The sequence below is a fragment of the Epinephelus fuscoguttatus genome, linkage group LG15 (genome assembly GCF_011397635.1).
Source record: "Epinephelus fuscoguttatus linkage group LG15, E.fuscoguttatus.final_Chr_v1".
Classification (NCBI taxonomy): domain Eukaryota; kingdom Metazoa; phylum Chordata; class Actinopteri; order Perciformes; family Serranidae; genus Epinephelus; species Epinephelus fuscoguttatus.
In genome coordinates this window covers 28,778,578-28,794,972 of record NC_064766.1, presented here as the reverse complement: position 1 = coordinate 28,794,972, position 16,395 = coordinate 28,778,578, and the positions used below count along the sequence as shown (strand labels likewise).

General features: G+C 40.1%; 1 protein-coding gene across 2 annotated transcripts; it reads right to left on the bottom strand.

The window, feature by feature from the left end:
- Positions 1 to 10,253: 10,253 nt before the first annotated feature.
- Positions 10,254 to 15,502, bottom strand: metap1d (methionyl aminopeptidase type 1D (mitochondrial)). Of its 2 annotated transcripts, XR_007451106.1 has the most exons (11): positions 15,439 to 15,502; positions 14,248 to 14,408; positions 13,923 to 14,072; positions 13,694 to 13,842; positions 13,428 to 13,470; positions 13,155 to 13,318; positions 12,942 to 13,039; positions 12,439 to 12,486; positions 12,276 to 12,354; positions 11,185 to 11,487; positions 10,254 to 10,958 (listed from the first exon to the last, which is right to left on the bottom strand). XR_007451106.1 is itself a non-coding variant. In XM_049598983.1 (10 exons), exons 1-10 carry the CDS (start codon positions 15,476 to 15,478, stop codon positions 10,874 to 10,876), a joined length of 1,017 nt encoding a protein of 338 aa, XP_049454940.1. In that variant the 5' UTR covers positions 15,479 to 15,502; the 3' UTR covers positions 10,254 to 10,873. The 2 variants fall into 2 exon arrangements, 1 of the variants encoding a protein (XP_049454940.1); XM_049598983.1 differs by lacking the exon at positions 11,185 to 11,487.
- Between the last annotated feature and the right edge of the window lie 893 nt (positions 15,503 to 16,395).

Here is a 16,395-nt window from a genome sequence, read left to right as displayed (position 1 = left end):
CCGTGAGTCAGGGTCAGGGTCTAAGCCAGTATAAATCTTTGTCTTCCTAAAACCTGTTTGACATAGATCAAAGAAAATGAGAGGGTTTTTTTCCGAAGAAAAAATAAATTAAACACTTGTTCTCCTGTCAAGCTTATCTGATCCTACCTATATAACTTTACACCACCCAGTGAGGCCCATAAACACACATACGCCAACACACAGCTAAAAGGGTACTGCTCTGAGCTGCATAACCGGTTTTCCCCTGGCCCAAATGCTGTAAGAGAGGGCATTGTGCAGGGCAGTGAGCTCCAGTGTGTGTTTATGTGACTGTGTGTGTGTGTGTGTGTGTGTGTGTGTGTGTGTGTGTGTGTGTGTGTGCGTGTGAATCTCAGAAGACAACAAAGGCACACAGTTACTTTTTATCAGAGACCTTTTGAAAGCTGTCTCAAGCAATGCATACCATACGTACACACACGCACACACACACACACACACACACACACACACACACACACACACACACACACACAACATTGCAGCTGTGCTCTTATTTTGGCAGTCTGCTTTTGTTGTTTACACTCAGAAAGGGTGTCAAAAGAACAAAGAGACCCAAAGAAGCCAAAGAGGACACCCAGGAATCAAGGCTACACACTGGGCTCCTTATCTGTGGTCTGGAAGCACCAGATCACTCCTCCAAAAATATTTCCACTGTGTTAAACGGACAAAAAAAGGCTTTCCTCGCAATGAAAGACTCAAGAGGTCAAAAGAGAACGTTTTCCGCCTTGTAAGTGTCAATCAAGAGGGAACCCTCCCTGCAGCAGTCTGGTGACTCCAGTTTATAGCCGTCTTCTTCTGCCACACACACAAACACAATTTACTGTAACTTGTGGCACACATATACTCTGTGTGGTCTAATTTGGCACCCAACATCCCTCATATATGTCCACCACTTTAGTCTAGAGGAACTGAAATACGCCGACATGCTGAACTAAGATGTTGAACATGGTACACATTATGCCTGATTAACTTATGCATGTTAGTGCTGTCATTGTGAGCATGCAGGCTTTTAGCTCATAGTACCGCTGCTCCAACGTGTTGCCTCACACAGTAGGTGGCATGTCAAAAAAGAGACTGAAGAATAAAACAGAATATTGTGGGATATGAATTACAACAAATAAATATGGGAAGAGGCAAAGTGAGCAAGCGTTGCATGTAATGTTGGCCAAGCAGTGGTTTATCTCCTAAGAATCAGTTCTTATCTCCTACATACAAGATATTGTCCTCTACGTTTGTGATGTTATCTCTCACTTTCAAAACAGCCTAATTAAGCTTAAAAGTTTATCTCGGATGTAAGAGATAACATCCTTTACGTAGGAGATAGTGGGCCTCATGCAAGAATATGCAATGTACAAACAAACTTTCTTAGTTTTGTTCATGTCCATGATTTGTTCACATTTTGTTGGTCCTCACTTACTTTGGGATTCTCCAATGTTTTTTTTATTTTATATTCATTCATTCATTCATTCATCTTCTAACTGCTTCATCCTCTTGAGGGTCGCGGGGGGGCTGGAGCCTGTCCCAGCTGACATCGGGCGAGAGGCAGGGTACACCCTGGACAGGTCGCCAGACTATCGCAGGGCTGACACATAGACACATAGACACAGACAACCATTCACACTCACATTCACACCTATGGACAATTTAGAGTCACCAATTAACCTGCATGTCTTTGGACTGTGGGAGGAAGCCGGAGTGCCCGGAGAGAACCCACGCTGACATGAGGAGAACATGCAAACTCCGCACAGAAGGGCTCCCACGCCCGGGATCGAACCGGCAACCCTCTTGCTGTGAGGCGAGAGTGCTAACCACCACATCACCGTGCCGCCCTTTTTATTTTATATATATTATGTAATTATTATTATTATTATTATTATTATTATTTATTGCTGTTTCTTGTATTTTTTGTACTTTTTTTCTGCATGCCTAGTTTTTTAAAGTTTTTTAAAATCTTTAATTTGACTCGTTACCCTTGACTGCTGTAACACTGGAATTTCACAGTTGTGGGATCAATAAAGGTGTATCTTATCTTAATTTTTTTTAATATATTCATATTTCTCTATTTCTATTTTTTCTGTTTATATTTTTATTTTAAATTTTTGTTTTATTCTATATTTCTTTTCTTAGGTGAGTGAAAATTTTACAAGGGGTCAAGAGCACACTCACCAAGATAAGAGAAAAACAGTGCATTTTCACAGACCACAAATTGTTATAAAGCAAAAATACATTTTTTTATTTGAGGAACATTTAAACAATCCATAAATATCATATTTCTATATTTAGATTATGTGTTAGAATAATTACAATGATTGCATTATTACATTTCCATGAAATAATTTAGTACCAATCTGAGGTACTTTTACTTTACTTAGCTATTTTAATCTCATGCCACTTCCAACTTCTACTCCACTACAGTTCAGTAGGAAATACTGTACTTTTTACTCCAGTACAATTATTTGATAACACACAAGTTACTTTAAAAATTATTAAATGCATTTCCCTGATTGTACATACATACTTTTTCTAAAGTAACATTTTCAATGCAGGGCTTTTACTAGTAATAGAGTATTTTTGTTATGTGTCTGTATACACCGATGAGCCAAAACATTAAAACCACTGACAGGTGAAGAGAATAACTTTGATTATTTTGTCCCAATGCATTGTTCTGCTGGGAAACCTTTGGTTCTGGCATTCATGTGGATACCACCTGACATGTTCCACCCACTCAAACATCAGTGATCGGTGTATGTATATATGTGTTTTTGTGCGTATGCATGCTGAAGCTTATGCACAGAGCGTGTGTGTATGGGTATATTTATGTACGTGCCTATTTGTGTGGATGCATGTACATATCAATACACATTTATGCATATATATTTGTTTTTATCACATTTTTTTAACCACTTAACTATTTACAGATACCTCATTGTGATCCAGTTCGTAACATCTGTTTGAAAAGTGCTATTTAAATAAATGTGTTGTTATTATTTGTTATGTTTACAATGTGATAGTGGTACTTTTGCTTAGGTAAAGGATGTGAATACTTGCTCTTCCACTGCTGGTGATACTGCAAATGTTTTGTCATTGCTGCATTTTTAGTTCTTCTCCTTACAGCCCTTTTGTTGGTGACATCTCTGCAGTCTTGGTCCTGTGCCAGAGTCTTTGTATATGGCACAGCACCTGCAATTAAAGAGTGTTAGGGGGTGTTACCTATGCTAACAGTTTACTGGTGATCAAGTGGGATTCACCATCCAGCAGACCTGGGTAAGAGCAGAAATACATGGTTAAGAACAATTGGTGCATCTGGAGTTGACTTCTCTTGTCAGAAAATTAAGAGAAAATGTGAGAGAAATGTAAGAGAATGTTGCTGTATGAGGCCCATTATCTCGTATGTAGGAAATAAACTTGGCCAGCCTTGCCAACATTTTTTCTCTGCCTTGCCTCTCAGGGCTTCCACAAATAAATGCAATGAAAGTAAAAACAAAGATGTGAATAACAGTCTGAATACACCACTACACACAGTGCATAACACCTGCTTTTGTGCTCACACTGAGAGGGTGGGGCTCTATAAAGCTCATAAATCGTGTCCAAACCAAATGAGAAATTGTGTGTAGTAATTTTAAAAACCTATTTTCTCTTGTTTCAGTGATTTCCTCTTTCCTACAGTATCAGGATGAAGAACCCTCATCACTGTGGGGATGTCCGTGACCGAAGGTGTTTACTCACCCACATCACCCTGTAGCTATACATGTCCCGGCACAGTGCATATTTGATTCCACCTAACAAAACTCAGCTGTTTTTGCTTGGCCTTCAGGTGCTTTGACTAAGTCCCCACAAAGAGGGTTACTCAGTCGAATTCAGTACATGCCGTCTGTGCTTGTATGTGTGTGTGTGTGTGTGTGTGTGTCTCAGACAGATCTGCCTCCACAAGTCTGAAAAATGATACCTCACTTTGTCAGTGCCACTGTTTCACAGTTCACCAAGGAAACCAAAGAAATTCCTGTGGAGCTCCTCAGTGAGCTGCCAGGTAAGTGTGATATATCACAGCCTCAGTCTCACACACATACAGTAATGGAGGTATGCACACCTGGAACATGGGAACGCGAGAGAAACATAACACATTAATCTACTCATCCAGTAGCTGCAAAACAACTCAGCACATTGGATAGTAAATACAATGTGTTAACACAAAGGGGTATCCTCACACATGGTGGAATAAATGAGGAATGCAGATGGCAGATATGAACGTCACATGTCACTGTGTCCTCAGGATCAGGGGGTAGACATTTGTGTGTTGGGTATGTGATATTGTGCATACAAAACCTCAGAAATGTGCAGTGTTTTATGGACTAATGGCTTCCCTTTGGATGTGTTTATATAATGGATTTAATGTGTCTGATAACTGTGTAACATGCTTTTACCCAAGTGCCATTAAAGAATTAAACTTTAAATAACCAAGCTAAAAGACATGTGCATGTGTATCTAAGGAGAATACCCTGTATATGTGCGATATACACTGATATGTGCCATAACTTATTGTACTGTGCTTTAATACCCTGTTATTATAGATAGATAGATAGATAGATTGTGCACGTTTTACTACTAACGTTAGCTAATATAGCTTAGTAGCTAACTAGATAGATAGATAGATAGATAGATAGATAGATAGATAGGAAAAGGTGTTGCTTACTAGCTAATAAGATAGCTTAGTAGCTAACTAGATAGATAGATAGATAGATAGATAGATAGATAGATAGATAGATAGATAGATAGATAGATAGATAGGAAAAGGTGTTGCTTACTAGCTAATAAGATAGCTTAGTAGCTAACTAGATAGATAGATAGATAGATAGATAGGAAAAGGTGTTGCTTACTAGCTAATAAGATAGCTTAGTAGCTAACTAGATAGATAGATAGATAGATAGATAGTGCACGTTTTACTACTAACGTTAGCTAATATAGCTTAGTAGCTAACTAGATAGATAGATAGATAGATAGGAAAAGGTGTTGCTTACTAGCTAATAAGATAGCTTAGTAGCTAACTAGATAGATAGATAGATAGATAGATAGATAGTGCACGTTTTACTACTAACGTTAGCTAATATAGCTTAGTAGCTAACTAGATAGATAGATAGATAGATAGATAGATAGATAGATAGATAGATAGATAGGAAAAGGTGTTGCTTACTAGCTAATAAGATAGCTTAGTAGCTAACTAGATAGATAGATAGATAGATAGATAGATAGATAGATAGATAGTGCACGTTTTACTACTAACGTTAGCTAATATAGCTTAGTAGCTAACTAGATAGCTAGATAGCTAGATAGCTAGATAGATAGATAGATAGATAGATAGATAGGAAAAAGTGTTGCTTACTAGCTAATAAGATAGCTTAGTAGCTAACTAGATAGATAGATAGATAGATAGATAGATAGATAGATAGATAGATATCTGGTAGGTAAGTTTTTAGGTAGATAGGTTTTCTCATGGCTCATGGCCCACCATCACCAACTCTCACTGGAATAGCTTTTAGACCTGCTCACTAAAAGACAAACAGGAACAAAACCCTCCTTTAGCAGAGGCGATGATAATCCATAAGGTTTCAATCATAAGAAACAGAAACATGTAACATTTTTGAAATAGTGGATGTTTTTTTTCTTCTCCAAGATCGAATACCAAAGAGCAGACGAGGATTCACAAAAGATCTGCAGAGCAAGAGCAGGGAGCAGGAATGAGTCCCAACATGCAGGAAAAGAAGGAGAGGCAGGAGAGAGAATTCATGACCACAATCCAACACCTCACCCCGCCACTCCCTGCTCCTCCCTGAATCTTATCCTTTTACCCACCTCTCCTCCCCTTGAAGTCTACCTCCTGCTCTTTGCCTTCACTTTCTTGCATTCTTGCCGACAATCCTCTTATCTTTTCAGATTTTTATGCTTCAAATAATGAATCATATGCTGGTGGGAGGTAATCTAGCATTGTTTACATGACTCCTGTCCTGATTCACAGGAAGCTCACACACACACACACACACACACACACACGCCACACCCTGCCTGTAAATCAAATGAATCAAATGAAGTGTACTGCTTCAACACATAACCTTAGACACAACAACGACAGAGCACTTCAGTTCAGTATCTTAGGAGATCTTTATGGTTTTAATTTGTGATTTTGTCCCTCAAATTTAATAAAATCTAAATAAATGTACATCCTCATCATCAAATAAAATTATAATTTGTGAATCATTTCCTGACTGGACATGACCACACTTTAGATTAGCTGACCCACCTTTATTTGTCTAATCCTTCCTGTCTCACCCACAATCTCTGGAACTGGCATCAGCACAGAAACACACACACTCACTCACGCACACACAGTACATTGGCAGGAAGTGAAAACACACCCAGTGGGCTGCAATCCAATTTCTCCACCTATGTTTTTTTTTTTCTCTGAAGCATCTTCTCTTCGCCACACTCTCCTCAGTTACAGACGCATTTCAAAAACATCAGATGTACAGTAGATAGATGCTTTATAAGGTTGGTAAGGCTTTTAATCGCTCACACACTGCTCACTGTAATCCAGCTTCTACACAAATTAACAAAACTAATCTGAGCTCTAATCATGGTGAGAAATGTGCAAATGTGTTACTGTAAAAACCTTAAGCACAAAGGTGGTGAGGTAAAGAGAGAACGAAGCAAGTGAGATATTTGATCGTATGTTTTTTCTTTATTGAATCCGCCTGTAGACAAAAGATACAGATCGTGAAGTAGAACAAAAGGATGTTGCTATGAGTGGAATTTAAAACCCCCAAGCAGCATTTTTGCCCTCTAGCTTGTGCAGATATGACCTGTCATACTCAGGAAATTGAGTCTGGTGATACAAAGAAAAACATGTCAAGTTGGGCAGTTGATGAACAAGTATTTGTCCTCAGGGTCTGGGAGTAGACATTCAACAGGGATTAATGATTGTCACTTTTCAGATTACTATAACTGTAATCTCTCTTTATGGTTTTGAGCCACAAACTAATCTGAGATGGTCAGATATGGTGTTTTGTGCTACTGCCCATCAGGAGTGACATGAGGGAGGATGTGAAGCCATGTCTGGTTACATGTTTAAAGTACAGTTTATTACAGTGTGTGCTGCCATCTACTGGCTATACTTGAGAACACAGTCTGTTGCTTACCAGGAGACAGATTTCCACTGACCTAACTGACAAAATCTAATATGCAGTTTGCATTTCATGATTCAGAAGGGTGCACAAAGTATTGATCACATGTTGGAGGGCTTAATGACACAAATGACAAAGTTATATGACAAATGACAAGGTTATATACTTGATTACATTGCCTTGGATTAACTGACATGTTTCCTGCTAGGGATGGGAATCGAGAACCGGTTCCTGTTAAGAACCGGTTCCAACTGGTTCAATTCATCGACATCATTAGCCTTTATGCTTAAAGATTCCCTTATTGATTCTTTTCATTACGCCGAATCTATGCCGGTCAGTCAGCAGCACGTTCAACAACAAAGAAGACGTAATGGCGGAGAGACAGAAGCGGTCAAAGCCGTGGCTTCACTTCACGCTGTTGTTAACCTCCCTGGAGCTGCTAGCCCACTGGAGCCTCGCACACCCCTGCTCCAGGTACACCGTGGCAGGACGCTGTTGTTGTTAGCCTCCCTGGGGCTACTTTTTTTTTTTTTCCAAATCTTTCTCATCGTCTTTCTAAACTAGACCATGGCTTTAAGGTTCATAATAAAACAATATGAAAGCAGATGTCTTGGGTTACAAACAACAGGAGGTGATATCATTAATTCACAGGAGGAATCGATAAGGGAATCGATAAAGAATCGGATCGATAAGCAGAATTGATAATGGCATTGATATCAATAAAATCCTATCAATTCCCATCCCTATTTCCTGCACTCGAAAGATGATGTGTCCCACAGAACATGGGAGGTTTTTATGACCTGTATTGGATTGGATATTTCAACTATTCTTATAAGAGGGTTTATGTAATAGGTAGGGATGGGAATTGATAGGATTTTATTGATATCAATGCCATTATCGATTCTGCTTATCGATCCGATTCTTTATCGATTCCCTTATCGATTCCTCCTGTGAATTAATGATATCACCTCCTGTTGTTTGTAACCCAAGACATCTGCTTTCATAACGTTTTATTATGAACCTTAAAGCCATGGTCTAGTTTAGAAAGATGATGAGAAAGATTTGAAAAAAAAAAAAAGTAGCCCCAGGGAGGCAAACAACAACAGCGTCCTGCCGCGGTGTACCTGGAGCGGGATGCGTGAGGCTCCACAGTGGGCTAGCAGCTCCAGGGAGGCTAACAACAGCGTGAAGTGAAGCCACGGCTTTGACCGCTTCTGTCTCTCCGCCTTCTTTGTTGTTGAACGTGCTGCTGACTGACCGGCATAGATTCAGCGTAATGAAAAGAATCGATAAGGGAATCTTTAAGCATAAAGGCTAATGATGTCGATGAATTGAACCAGTTGGAACCGGTTCTTAACAGGAACCGGTTCTCGATTCCCATCCCTAGTAATAGGGGACCAACATGTCTTGTCATTTGTTTTTCTTTCTGTTAGTTAAAGTGTGTAATTCCTGAGTCTCTTCCCTTTATAGATGTTTGATCTGTGAGCTGAGTTGAGGTGTTTTGATTGTATAATATTATGTTGTATATATATTTTTTAAACTTACATAAATATTGGCTATTTATTCATAAGTCTTTTAGACCAACATTTTAAGATGTGAATGTTTAAATAAAAAAGGGATTTGGTAAAACAATTTCATATCTTCCTGTGTCAAGCAGGCTTTGACCGACACTGGCTCCCAACCTGGAGGTCCTCCTGACCCCCACTAGGGGTCACCAAAGCTTCACTGGGGCTCATGAGGCCTTCTTGATTTTAAGGGGTGTAAGAATTTTTGTTCTTTAATACTGTAAACGTACAATCAATAGCCCAGGCTATTATTTGCTCAAATCACTGAAATAAACCAGCTTATATCTGTGACAAGCATCTGTATGAGACAGGCTTTTAATTCATGTCACACAAAACTACTGCACTGCAAAGACAGGCAATACAATCAACTTGTATTACTGAAATTTTGGTTTTGAATTATATATGAATTATGAGGAAGTCGCCACTTTTTTGTGTGTGTTTCATTCATGTCTGTGAAGAAAACTAAAACTTTTCACAGTTGAGATTATTATTTAAGATATAAACTCACAGAATAAGGGCACAGCAAAGACCTGAAGACAAGATATATTCAGTCTTCAATTGCTGTTTAACGACCTCTGAATTTGAGGATAAAGAAGCCTATAAAGGAAGTAGGGTTTTTGAAAAAACAAACAAAAAAAACCCCAAAACAAATCCTATGGCTTAATAAATGAGGTATAAAAATATAATAATAAACGGGAGATACCAGGCTCATAATATACATGCTGTGCGTATATTGGTATGTTTTTACAAAATGTTATGTGTAGTTTTAAACATACAGTCACGTTGTCAGTAGTGCGTACAGCTCTTGTTGGGATTGTAATGAGCGCAGTAGAGTGGATGTAGCGATGGCGCAGTCGGAAGAAATATTTATATGGATACTATTCTGACACTCATGTTTTATGGATTGTGAGTGGACATTTGTCAGTTGTATCGTTGGACTCTGACAAGTTTACTTACATGTCATGTTAATACTGTTATTTTGATTTACCTCCGTTTATTGCTTTTTTTCATTATGGTTTATTTGCTTCTATGCTCTGATAGAGACTTGTACAACTTCCTAAAAGTACCAAGAAAACTCATCGCTGATGCAATATTATAATAGGAATACTCCAAAATGATCATTTTACACAAACCACCTGCAGTTACGGAGTTCATTATTTGGTTTAATGGACCTTTATCACAGCAGACATTTAGACTTGTCATAGCAGGAAAAGCACAGGTGAAAATAATATTAACAATGGCATAGTCCCATGAAGTGTGCCAACAAGCTATTCCAGTGAGGCAGCATGGGCAATACCAGGGCCTCCCTTAATTGGAATGCAGCTATTGTTAATGTTATTAAATACACCTGTACTCTTTCTAGTATGACATGTCAAAATGTCTGCTGTGAAAAAGCTCTATTGCATTGTTAATCAGTTGTTCTGTACTGTTATTGTTATGCAGTGATTATGAAATACCCATAAAACATGTCACTTAGTCAGGGGTCAACAGTTTACTCAATGATAGAAAAGGGGTCCCTTGTGTAAAGAGGCTGGGAACCACTGACTTGGATGATGTGAGATAAATAATACAGAGAATATGATTAAACAGTTAAATGAATACATAACAGGTGAAACAATGAGAACTTTTTACAGTGTGGTTGATGGCAAGTCTTAAGTGTCTTATGTAGATTGGGTTGTGCCAGGGAATTTGGACTCATGACCTCAGTATTTCTCAAATCCTGGCCGAGGCCTTACTAATGTTGCTCCGATTTAACTGTTACATGACATGTTGGCTCAAAAAGAATACACTATAATTTGGAGAAGACAAGGATCTCTTATCCTGTCATTATAACCACTCATGATATGCACAGAGCACCACTTCAGCCGTGAGATGCACCAACTGCCATTTTTCTCTGTATATGCTCCAATCAAGGGTGAAAAAACACCATAGTCAAACTGAATATACAGATACTGTATGTGTGTAATCCCTACTTACAATTAACTTAATTCTTTTTATAACAGTGTTTTGTGAACACAAAAGGTAGTTTAGATCCTGTCTGAGGTAAATAGATCTCTAACAGTTGATGTCGGGATCAGCAGTTAAGATTCCTTCAGGTCACTGATTGCTCTCCTCTGGCAGTTTGGTGAGAATATCCACTCCGTCAGATGTGATGACCACGGTGTGTTCGAACTGAGCCGACCTGCAAAAATGACAATTAAAAAACACATGTAAGATGTAAGGAGTAGTTCAACATTCAAGGAAATATGCATATTCCCTTTTTTATGATTAATTGTGAGACACTTTGTCTTTTTCTGTTTTGTTCTGAAATTACTTTTCATGTTAGTTGCACTGTTTTGGGTTGTTTTAATTTTGTGTGTTTTGAATATGTTGGGGCAGCACGGTGGTGTGGTGGTTAGCACTGTCACCTCACAGTAAGAGGGTTGTCAGTTCGATCCCGGGTGTGGGAGCCCTTCTGTGCGGAGTTTGCATGTTCTCCCCGTGTCAGCGTGGGTTCTCTCCGGGCACTCCGGCTTCCTCCCACAGTCCAAACACATGCAGATTGGGGACTAGGTTAATTGGTAACTCTAAATTGTCCGTAGGTGTGAATGTGAGCGTGAATGGTTGTTTGTCTCTATGTGTCAGCCCTGCGATAGTCTGGTGACCTGTCCAGGGTGTACCCTGCCTCTTGCCCGATGTCAGCTGGGATAGGCTCCAGCCCCCCCGCGACCCTCAAGAGGATGAAGCAGTTAGAAGATGAATGAATGAATGAATGAATATGTTGTAAATCAGAATTTTGGCGTATATCTCTGTATTTTTCATAATAAAACACAACAATCTGGGGCGCCCAGTAGCTTGGTGGGTAGAGCAGGCGCCCCATATACGAGGGAAGTGTCCTTGCCACAGTGGCAATGGGTTTGATTCTAGCCCGTGGCCCTTTGCTGCATGTCGTTCCCTCTCTCTTCCCCTTTCATGCTTCAAACCATCCTGTCGTTAAAGGCAAAACGCCCCAAAAATAATCTTTAAACACAATTATTTTAGAAAAAGTCTGTGTTTAAGTATGGAACTGGAGCTACGACGTGATTAACTTAGCTTAGCATGAAGACTGGAAGCAGGGGGAAACAGCTAGCCTGACTCTCTCCAGATCTTAAAAATAGGCCTAACAACACATCTAAGCTTGCTAATTAACAAGTTAAATATAATTTGGTTAAAATAAACTCACAAACAGATTATGTTATGATGTTAAAACAACAACTTGTGGTTTCAAAGGTTTCTATGTGCTCTAATGATGCCAGCTGGGAAACCATATGGTCAGAAATATGTGTTTTGCTGCTGCCGCAGCGGCCCAGGTTCAACTCAAGCCTGTGGCCCTTTGCTGCATGCCATTTCCCCTCTCTCTCTCCCCCTTTACACTTAACTGTCCTATCTATAAAGGCAAAAATGCCCCAAAAAATATCTTTAAAAAAAGTGTTTTGCTGCTACAGACAAACAGCAAAGATAGTTCTGGTTGTCCATGTACCTTTTATCGTCTGCAGACACTGCGGTCCACTTGTCCTTCAGGATTCTAAACTCTGTAGTCCCCTCCATCACTATGGGCTCTAAAGATTAACAGAAAACATCAACCCCACGCTCATACACAGTGGTGTCCTCATGTGCACGCAAAAATGAAAAAGGTAACTCACCTATTGTGAAAGACATCCCTTCATCCATGGTCATGTCATTGTCATTAGCTGAAAAGAACAGAAAAAGAGGAGTCTATTCATTAATGAAAATGACAATCTTGTAACACAGGCAGGGGTTTCTAATGAGCTCTACAAAGCTCTACTGGTTGCTTTCGCAAGACGATGGACTCCAGTGACTGTAATATTTTTGGCAGCTCTTCTAAGCATCAAGCGTAAAAAAGAGACATAGCAATCTAACATTAGCTATGCTCTGAAAATCAGATGAGCGTTGGTGCTACACTAAGTGACTAATGTTAGTCAAGTCAAACTTAATTTGTAGAGCACATTTAAAAACAACCACAGTTAACCGAAGTGCTGAACAAGCAAAAAATTCCTGTTAGAATAAACTCATACAATCCCACAGAAAGTTTTAACACATAGTATACATGCACACAAACACACGTGATGAACACAAGGGCAGACGCTCCTGTTGAAGTCTCTGCTGACAACAGACACAAACTCACCGTGGTGCCAGATCTCAGGGTGGCAGTGAAAGTGGGAGCCTATTCCATGTCCAATGAAATACGGACACACATGGAAGCCATTGGCGTGGGCGATTTCACTGCCAGCAGGACAAACAATATCAGCTGGCATATTAGAAACATTGAATGTGATTGTATGCTGTGTAGGTATTTTACATGGGTATATATATATTGTGTGTATGCACATGTATTTACCTAATAGTGTTTCCTATGACACAGAGCTGTGCACCCGGCCTGCAGGCAGCGATGGCCTCATCTCGGCAGCGCCTGGCAGTTTCCACCAGTCGCCGCCCAACCTCATCCACCTCACCAATCAAGAAGGTTTCTGAGGTGTCACCATGGTAACCATCCAAATACACCTAATATGAACAGGTAGAAGTCAGTGATGGGAGCCGTATTGCTCTGACAGGTTACACCTGAACTAATGTCTTTGAGTTTGTTTGTGTGTCTGTTGAGGCATCAACTCACAGTGACATCAACGTTGATGATGTCTCCGTCTTGAAGTTGCCGACTGCAGGAAACAAGCAAATAAAAAATGAATGCCGCATACACAAAGAAGCCCTTACATACATTAATACAGTTAACAATGTGTGTCCCAATAGTGCCTCACATTTTAACTATATAGTATCTACATTTTCTATTTATTTATTTATTTATTTATCTAAGTGGACAACTTTTTATAATAAATTGCTCCAAAATGATACAGTCACTCAGCGGCTGTCCTGCCCATTTACCTGTCAGGTATACCATGGCAGACCACGTTGTTCACAGATGTACACACAGACTTTGGGAAACCCCCGTATCTGAGAGGGGATGGGTAGGCGTTGTGCTTGATTGTCTCCTGGTGAACGATGAAGTCTATTTCATCTGTTGTCATACCAACCTGGAAGTCACAGGTCAGAATTTGTGATATTTTTCATGACATAGAAACACAAGCATGACTTGTAGTGATGAGGTACTTACCCTCAGGCTGCGTCCAGCTAGTAGCAGTACATGTCTGGCTAGCTGACATGCTCTGGTAAGGCCTTCAATCTGCTCTTGGTCTTTGATCTCGATGTAGTTGGGCCATTCTGGGACCTGGCCAGTGCCAACATAGTCAGGCCGCACAATGTGCTACAGTCAGGGAGGGGAAAGATAGGACACAAAAGATGGGTCACACTGTTGTCACATGGCATTCATCATAAAAACAGATTAATCATTTAGAGACAGAGACCAAACTGCAGTATAAAATTATGTTTAGTAGGAGCTGACTTGCCTGAGCAGGGTGAGAAAAACATGAGGCATGTACCTTGGGAACTGCATAGGCAGGCCTAACAGAAGCTGGGCGAACTACATTGTGAGAATGACTCCACTTCCTCCAGAAGAAGTGCCGATGTTGCTGACACAGCAGGGCTGTGGGGGGACCACAGCTTCGTAAACAACAAGCTCTCCGCAGGAAACCACCCAGACCTGGAGAAAAGGAGAGCAGCGCAATGAAAAAGAGAGTGTTCACTTTCACAAAGCTTTTCTGCAAAGAATAAATAAGAGACCAGTGCTCTCTCTTTAGTCAACTGAGCAACTGACAGTGTTTGTGTAGGCATCACTGATAAGCAAATCATGTGACTAAACAGGATGTCCTGGTGACCTGAAAGATTAATAAACTGACCATGTAATCGCAGCATTCCCAGTTTGAGTCCAGCCAGTGAACTCTGTTGCACGTAATGTAATTGGTAATTCAGTAAAATAGGGCAATTTCTTTTTCCTCAAGTGAATATAGTACTATTCTCTACTGTAATGTATCAGCCAGAACAGTTGCCAAAATAAAAAATCTAAAATAATAAAGAAGAAGCTGTATCAAAGCTTTGCGACAACATCCAGTGCACAAGCATTTTTATTTAAAGTGTTTTTTGCTACATGTAATTGAATGGGAACTTGTACACACTTAAATCTAGTTTTATGACGTTTATTAATTAAAAACCTGGGGCCACTGTTAATTATAGTACTGCTGGCTGTTATCTGTGCAAATAATGTGCAGCGGGAACTTGGAGGCGACAGGGTTAATTAACCAGTTCACAAGTGGGGGCCACCTTAGTACACTTATACAATGTAATGAAATCCAAAACTGCTGTTCTGCCATAGTCTCTTTTATGATGCCTATATTCAAGCATTGAGGTCACAGTTGGTGTTAACTGGACTGCGTTATATTCAGATGTGTTGTATTTAATATTCTGCCACTGACAGATGTGAAATCAGTCCATTAACGGACCCACAGGACACACAGCCGGTTAGCGTAGCGTTACAATACGTTAGCTATAGCTATCAAGCTAGCAGAGCTGCCAAAACACCGGTGCTTTACACACAAAATATCCGAGCTGCTGTCGTGTTTTAAAGTTATTGTTGCATGAGTAGTTTATTTTACATTATGCGGGGACACCTGTGGTCCGAGCTGCCGCTAAAACCAGCTGTCTATCAGAGTAAGGACACTGTTTTGACTCAGTACCTGATCTTGCGGCGAGTCCTACTGAGCAGTGCGCCGCCATGGAGTTTTATTGCTGGTCACGTGGTGCGGAAGTCACGTGACGCGTGACTCAGATTGCTACTATTACTGCAGAGGTTTACATTCACAGTGACTGAAATATAAAGTTTATTGTACTCTCCAAGCCAAATTCAAAACTATGAAACTGTACATTTTATTTTATTTCATTTAATTTTTTCTTCATGTTTTATTTATTTTCCTTTTTATTCTCCCTCAGCCCTGCCTTCTTTTTATTATTTTTTTTTAAACAATATATAATATATAATTATATATAATTAAATAATTGTTGTTGTCCACTATGTTGTTGTCCTCTTCAGTTCTTGTTTTTATTGTTCAACTGTTTGTTTATGTAATGATTGCCCCCAGCAGAAAAAAGCAGCATGCCACACTACAAAAACTGTTTAGAAATGGCCTGTGGAGCGTGACAAAAAGCTCAAGGTGTCAACCTGGCTTCTAAATTTCCCAGGTCCCAATCTTCTCAAGGATTCTTGTGATGTGCCGGTACCCCAGATGTACCCCTAATCCAAGGTGGGGCCTCCTTGGATTGGACTTGGCTCTGACCTGTCGAGGCATGGACACAGGATCTCTGGGAGTGTCCTGTGGTGTCTGGCACCAGTGCGTTGGCGACAGATCCATTTAGTCCAGTGGGTTGTGAGGTGGGTTAATGGCACGTGCCACAGATGTTCATTCAGATTGGGATCAGCAGAATTTGGAGGCCAGGATGACACTTTGAGGTCTTTGTGACATTGTGATGTTTGCAGTGTGGCGTGGTGTATTATCCTGCACTTCCATTGGGCAGTGCTGTTGCCATGAGGGGGCGTGTACATGGTCTGCAACTGTGTTTGAGTGGGTGGAACATGTTAGGTGGTATCCACATGAATACCAGAACCAAAGGTTTGCATTATTGTCTTGTCTAGCTGG

What these genes read in the sequence shown, in the direction of transcription:
- metap1d (XM_049598983.1), bottom strand. Translation starts at nt 15,478, where the DNA reads ATGGCGGCGCACTGCTCAGTAGGACTCGCCGCAAGATCAG. An exon ending in TAGCTGGACGCAGCCTGAGG is followed by an intron (nt 13,843 to 13,922) that starts GTAAGTACCTCA and finishes TGTGACTTCCAG; the next exon opens with GTTGGTATGACAACAGATGA. An exon ending in GTGTCTGCAGACGATAAAAG is followed by an intron (nt 10,959 to 12,275) that starts GTACATGGACAA and finishes TCATTTTTGCAG; the next exon opens with GTCGGCTCAGTTCGAACACA.